This window comes from Physeter macrocephalus, chromosome 3 (genome assembly GCF_002837175.3).
Source record: "Physeter macrocephalus isolate SW-GA chromosome 3, ASM283717v5, whole genome shotgun sequence".
Taxonomy (NCBI): domain Eukaryota; kingdom Metazoa; phylum Chordata; class Mammalia; order Artiodactyla; family Physeteridae; genus Physeter; species Physeter macrocephalus.
This window is the reverse complement of record NC_041216.1, coordinates 23,036,333-23,042,908: the sequence shown is the minus strand read 5'-3', so window position 1 is coordinate 23,042,908 and position 6,576 is coordinate 23,036,333. Positions and strand designations below refer to the sequence as shown.

At 44.5% G+C, this 6,576-nt stretch overlaps 1 protein-coding gene across 1 annotated transcript; it reads left to right on the top strand.

Annotated features, from left to right (window-relative positions):
* Positions 1–277: 277 nt before the first annotated feature.
* Positions 278–3,148, top strand: LOC102975620 (PRAME family member 15-like). Its single transcript, XM_007104826.2, has 3 exons — positions 278–564; positions 1,017–1,586; positions 2,575–3,148. Exons 1-3 carry the CDS (start codon positions 278–280, stop codon positions 3,146–3,148), a joined length of 1,431 nt encoding a protein of 476 aa, XP_007104888.2.
* Positions 3,149–6,576: the final 3,428 nt, after the last annotated feature.

The window sequence follows — 6,576 nt, the reverse complement described above, 5'->3', positions numbered from 1 at the left end:
AATGGATAGGCTAATGGTTGATATTTCCATCTGTGGTATTTGTGAGACACTTCTTATGGTGCCAGAAGGGGCAGAGATATGACTTTGTGTCAACAGAGCCCAGAGTGGAATTTGGATAAACAGAGGCTCTTCCACTGCTGCTGGAGCAGTGACCTTGGCCCTGAATTGGTTCCTCTGAAGGGTAAGGAGACACACGAAGGTCTGCTCATGCTTGGCTTGAGAAGGATGACTTATTCCCTGCAAATATTCACAGGATTCCTTTTGGAGCAGAGTCAGCATGAGTGTCTGGAACCCACTCAGACTCCTGGACTTAGCAGCAATGGACCTGCTGAGGGATGAGGCCTCGGCCATCTCCACTTTGGAGTATCTGCCCACCGAGCTCTTCCCACCACTGTTCATGGAAGCGTTCTATGGGAGACACAGTGAGGCCCTGAAGGCCATGGTGCAAGCCTGGCCCTTTGTCCGCCTGCCTCTGGGGGGTCTGATGCAGATGCCTCACCGGGGGACCTTACAAGCAGTGTTGGACGGTATTGATGTCCTAGTTGCCCAGCAGGATCGCCCCAGGTGAGTCTGATCCAGGTATCCTGGTAGAGTCCTAGACATCCTTGAGAGGCAGCTGGTGTCATAAGAGTGGATGGCCAGTTGATGAACTAGAGGCTTCTGATGATGCCAAATGAAGAGGCTCAGAGGCCTTGGCCATTGCTGAGTTCACTTTGGGAAATGCGTTCCAGAAATGTAGGAGTACCTAAGATGAAAGGGCACCTGAAGGAACATGTCCCCACATCCTTCTAGTGATGCTTAAGGTACTAGAAGTGGAGAACCAGGAAGGATGGAAGGGGAAACAAGATGGAGGAAGGTGAGGCAGAGAGGGAGGAAGAAGGCAAGGCAGCAGGTGATGTCAGGAATGTGAAGTAAAAGCACAGGTGGGAAGTCTGAGTGTTGCCTAAATTCTGAGACTGTGGTTTCATTAGGTGTGGCTCTTAAACCATCGCTGCCAATCTTCTGTTTCCCCACAGGAGGTGCAAGCTGCAGGTTCTGGATTTAAGGAATACTGGAAAGTATTTCTGGAGGATGTGGTCTGGATCCAATTCCCATGTGCACTCAAGCTCAATGATGGCACCAGTGGCTGAAGACAGTTCAAGAACAAAGCAGCCGTTAGCTCTGTTGGAGGTGTTTGTAGAACTTCGCCTCAAGGAAAGTAACTTGGATGAATTCCTCATCTACCTTATCAGGTGGGTGGAGCAGAGAAAAGGTTCCATACACCTGTGCTGTAAGAAGCTGAAGATCATTACAATGCCCACAGAAAACATTACGGAAGTCCTGAGTAGGGTGCAACTGGACTGTATCCAAGAAGTGCAAGTTAATAACACCTGGCATGTGTCCACCCTGGCCACGTTTGCTCCTCTTCTGGGCCAGATGAGTAATGTGCAGAGACTCCTGCTCTCCCATGTCTACTTGTCTGCCTTTGACGAGCAACAGCAGCATGTTTTCCAATTTACCTCTCAGTTCCTCAGGCTGCACCACCTCCGGGATCTCTATATGGAATCTCCCTCCTTTCTTGAAGGTTGCCTGGACCAAATGCTCAGGTAAGCGTAGCCACACTGGCTGAGTAACAATAAACACAACAATAGAATGTGAATGCATTGTCTCCTTTGCGGTTCTATCTTGAAGTGTGGTTTAACATAACCACACAAATCAAGGTAGAGGGTTAAACTGGCAGAGAGGCTCTGGAAAAGGACACCATGCGAAAAAGGTACAGATTAGACCATTCAGATCTATGAATGGAGGTTTTGTGTTTTCTACCTTAGGAAGAGATATCTATCTTTAATCAGATGACCTAGTAAAATATGTAAGCTGACCTGAACATTTCTAAAGAGAAGCTCTGTGCTCACCCGTTTAGTGACCACAGTGAGCCTGTCTCAAATTCATTTCAGCAAAAGTTGTGTTGTGCTCCAGATAAGGTGATTAACATATGGGAAACGCATGATTCTGGAGAGGATGGTTAAGGAGCTGGAGCCAAAAGGATTATAAAAAGGGGTGGGTGATTTGCAGGTGATGCAGGGGTGTAAGTGATCCCCTGTAGACTGGAAAACCACAGTTGATGATTTGGGAACTTGTACAGGTTGGTTTTCTATGCTTATCACCCAGGACTCTCACTTGGCCTGAGATATAGGTGCTAGGGGCCCAAGCATGGACTGAAGGAACCTGAGTTGGAAGCATTTTTTTTTCATGTCTCTCAATATTAAAATTCAGTGATGCCACTTGATTGAAACTCTGTATAAGACTCTCCTCTGAGCATGTTTTAGTCCATGCCATAATCTTCATTCATCCTCATATGGAAGTAGAGTAAATTTTATTCTGATTGACAGATGAGGAAAGAGAGCTTTCAAGATTCTGTGAACTTGACCCAGTCATACAAGGAAGATGAAAGGACTCAGGCTAAAATGAGGTTGGGTATTCTGGGTATTGACCTTTATCTGATGGTCAGAACAACCTTGACCTTGGGCTTTTCTCTCACCTGGAGTTCACCAGCCATTCCAGTTTTCAAGACCTAATTCATTGGTTTCTCTCCAGCTGCCTGAAGACCACCTTGGACAACCTCTCAATAACCAACTGCCTGCTTACAGAATCAGACTTGACACATCTGTCCCAGTGTCCGAACATCAGGCAGCTAAAAGGCCTGGATCTGAGTGGTGTCACTCTGACCAACTTTAGTCCTGAGCTCCTCCAAGTTCTGCTGGAGAAGGTTGCAGCCACACTCCAGGAACTGGACTTAGAGCTGTGCGGGATCATGGACTCCCAACTTGAGGCCATCCTGCCTGCCCTGAGCCACTGTTCCCAGCTCAGGACCTTCAGCATATGTGGGAACCTCCTCTCCATGGCCATCATGGAGAAGCTGCTGCAACATACCGCCGGGCTGCTCAGTTTAAGTCAAGAGTTGTATCCTGCCCCTCGGGAGAGTTACAGCCCTCAGGGAGATTTCCAACCAGAGAGACTTGTCCAGCTTCGGGCTGGGCTGTTGAAGATTCTTAGAGACTTAGGACATCCCAGGACTATCTGGATTAGCTCCAGCCCCTGTCCTCACTGTGGAGAAAACACATTCTATCATCCTGAGCCTGTTGTATACAGCTACAATACCCCTGCCTAGTTGGTGTTCTGCCTAGTTCTCTATCAAAAACTTTCTTCTGGGCACTTGGACTCTGAAATCTAGGCAAAGGTGCATCCTGAAAGGGAAACTGACCCATGGTTTCCAACATCTGATCAATGTGAATGGGGAAAGGAAAGGTGATCCAGCAAGGGTGCAGGATTGCAGGGGGAAATCTTGACTCAGGTAGTTGATGGGACATTCAGGAATATGTGTTTATAGAGTCTGAAATATTGATCTAAATTTCTGGAAGGAAGTTCAGGCTTGAGATGCACATGTTGGAGTTATCCCTGGGTGGATGGCTGTAAATAAATGGTCAGAAATAAAGAGAACCCCAGTGTAAACCAGCTGCTGCCCGCCATGATGTATTACTCTGTTTTTGTGGTTTATACCTCAGTAATCTTCAGTTACTGGTAAAAAAACAAAAAAAAACAAAAAAAAGGCACTGAGTTGTCTATAATCTGAAACCTTACCATTCCTGCAAATTCTTTATTCTATCTGGGGCATCTCTTACCGCATTGCTATTTCTGTGGCTGTTCAGTGGGTTAATACACACAACAAGGGGAACATACTCAGTGGCCAATGAGCCAATAGCATGAAGAGATCTTGGCAGGGCCCTCACTGCTGACTCAGGCCATGATCCTGGACATGAGTAGTCCTCATGGTTCTCCTGGTGGGTTCTTTAGTCTCAGTTTCTGGTCTTTGTATGTGCTGGGAAAAAGCTTCACTACACAAGGCAATGCCCATGGTTCTGGAAGGTGTTATCTATACAGCTAAGCTGAGCCTCTGGTCCTCACCAACCCATACCTGTCATGGGTGGGTAGTGGTCCTTCTTGAATTAATCTAGTTGTGGTCGGTATAGACATCCAAATTCCTTTTAGCAAAATTTTAAAACCATGTAGGCATGTAACATGTTTTTAGTATTTTTATAGTGAGTTAAAAATTATACAATTTGGGGGGACTAGTTCATGTCAATTAGAGATTGACTTTATTCCCTTAATACCTCCTGACTCTCCCCATTATGGAAAACTGGCATAGAATGTTTTGACATCAGCATATCAAGATATATAACAAATACCTGTTATGTACCTCATGCAACTCATAGTCTGCTGTCCCCATCATCAGTTTCACGTCCTTGGATTCAACCAACTTCAGATGGTTTAGTGCTATATTTACTATTGAAAAATATCTTCATGTAAGTGGACCCAAGCAGTTCAAACCCATGTTTCCAGTGTCAGTTGTATATATAGTTATGTATTAGAGGGGAGTTATGAGAATGGGCGTACATGGTTCCAGAGGCTGAGAAGTCCCACAGTCTGCTGTCTGTAAGCTAGAGAACCAGCAAAGCTGATGGTATAACTCAGATCAAAGTTTAAGGCTGAAAAATGGTGGAACTGACAGTGTTATTCCAAGTCTGAGGCTGAAGGCCTGAGAACCAGAGGACCCCTGGTGTAAGTTCAGAGTATGAAGGCTCTAGAGCCACAAGCTTCAATGTTCACGGGCAAGAAGAGAGAGAAGATGAGAATTGGGTTTCTTGTTCCATTCAGGGCCCCAAAGGATAGGATTATGCCCACCTACATTGGTGAAGGCAGATCTCTTCCTTCAGTCTATGGATTAAAATGCTAATCTCTTCCAGAAACACCCTCCCAGATACACCCAGAATTATTGTTTTACCAGATATCTGGGCATTCCTTCACCAAAGTGACTGATTACAGTCGCCCTAAACAAAAGGCACCCAAATGAAGACTCCTCGTTACAAAATCAAAGACTGGTGTTATTGGCTCGGGGGAGGAATAGGATATAAAGGTGGGAGGACTTTAGCAAGGGCCTCATTTTGCCCGTAACATGAAGATAATGATGCACACTCAAGTTACAGGATTTCAGCACGAATGGATGAGACAATGTTAGTTGGTGGCCTGGCATAGGACCTGACATGCAGTAAGAGCTCAGCAATAGCGTCTTTCCCTTATTTTTTCCTCCTGGTGGACACACCCACTATCTTCATCCTCTAGTTTACCCTCTATTCCTGACAACCTCAAGGAGAGCATAATCCGGGGTGTGAAGTGGGACTCAGCTTATACCTGTGGCACCAAAGAATCCTGATTCACCCAGGGTGCTTTAGCAGCCAGTGCAGAGAGGAGGACAGAGAAGAGATTGGATTCATCTCTAGTGATTATTAGGTAGACATTCTGAACCTCAGAACTTTTAGGCACCTACTGGTAGACAAGACCAGAGGATATAAATTAGTTTTGCAAGCAGAACTATATAATTCAGTATTTAAAAAAAAAATCTTGAAACCGCTATGTGGCGTTTTGGGGGGCTCTGAAGAGCTCAGGTCATTTATGTCCTCCATGCAGAAAGAATTCAGTGAGAGGCAAAATGATAGATAAGAAGTGATTTATTAGAATAGGATACTTGTGAGGCTTACAAGTGGGTGGGCAACAGGGTGCTGCCCTGGAGAACTTAGTGGGCTACAGCTTAATAATCAAAGGAAAAGTGGGGAGGAAGGAAAGACCACCTTCTTCTTCATTCTTGAGTAGATGTCATGCCTCCATCATCAGCTCCTCCTCCAGGTTGGACAGGGGAGTTTTCTTGTCCCTACATGGTCAAGCCTGGACTGTCATGGCACTATGGAAAAATTATTTTAGGTCTCAGTACAATGAGGGTCTTTCACTTTGAAATGCCACCTTTCCATAAATTATTGTTTTTCATGTGGGTAGAGAGCATGTCCTAGGGGCCATTAACTCACTGAGATCACTGGGCAGGATGTGGGTCTCATGCCACCATTTTTTTTTATTGTTTGGGGGCATGTCTCATGTTTCTGTTGCATGGTTTTGTTGCTAAGCATGTCTGCTTAGCATCTCAGAAATAAAGAGATGCTAAATGATCCTTTTAATGTGCTTGCTTGTGGTCAAGCAAACCTGTTTTCTTAAGTGATCATTAACGTACAGGGGTTCCCCATATATTTTTTTAACTTAATCCCCTAGTGAGATTGACTATTTAATTACCTACTTTGTCCCTTTACTCTGTCCTTATTAATCTTATATTATGTAAATGCTAGTTGAGTAAATAATTGCACTGTGATTTCTATAAATAATAAAGATATAAATGTTCCTTAAAAATTATAAAGTATCTTTTATCAAAGATAAGGTGACCATATGTGCATGGGTTTATCTCTGGGCTTTCTATCCTGTTCCATTGATCTATGTTTCTGTTTTTGTGACAGTACCATACTATCTTGATTACTGTAGCTTTGTAATATAGTCGGAAGTCCGGGACCCTGATTCCTCCAGCTCTGTTGTTTTCCCTCAAGACTGCTTTGGCTATTCGGGGTCTTTTGTGTCTCCATACAAATTTTAAGATTTTTTGTTCTGGTTCTGTAAAAAATGCCACTGGTAATTTGATAGGGATTGCATTGAATCTGTAGATTG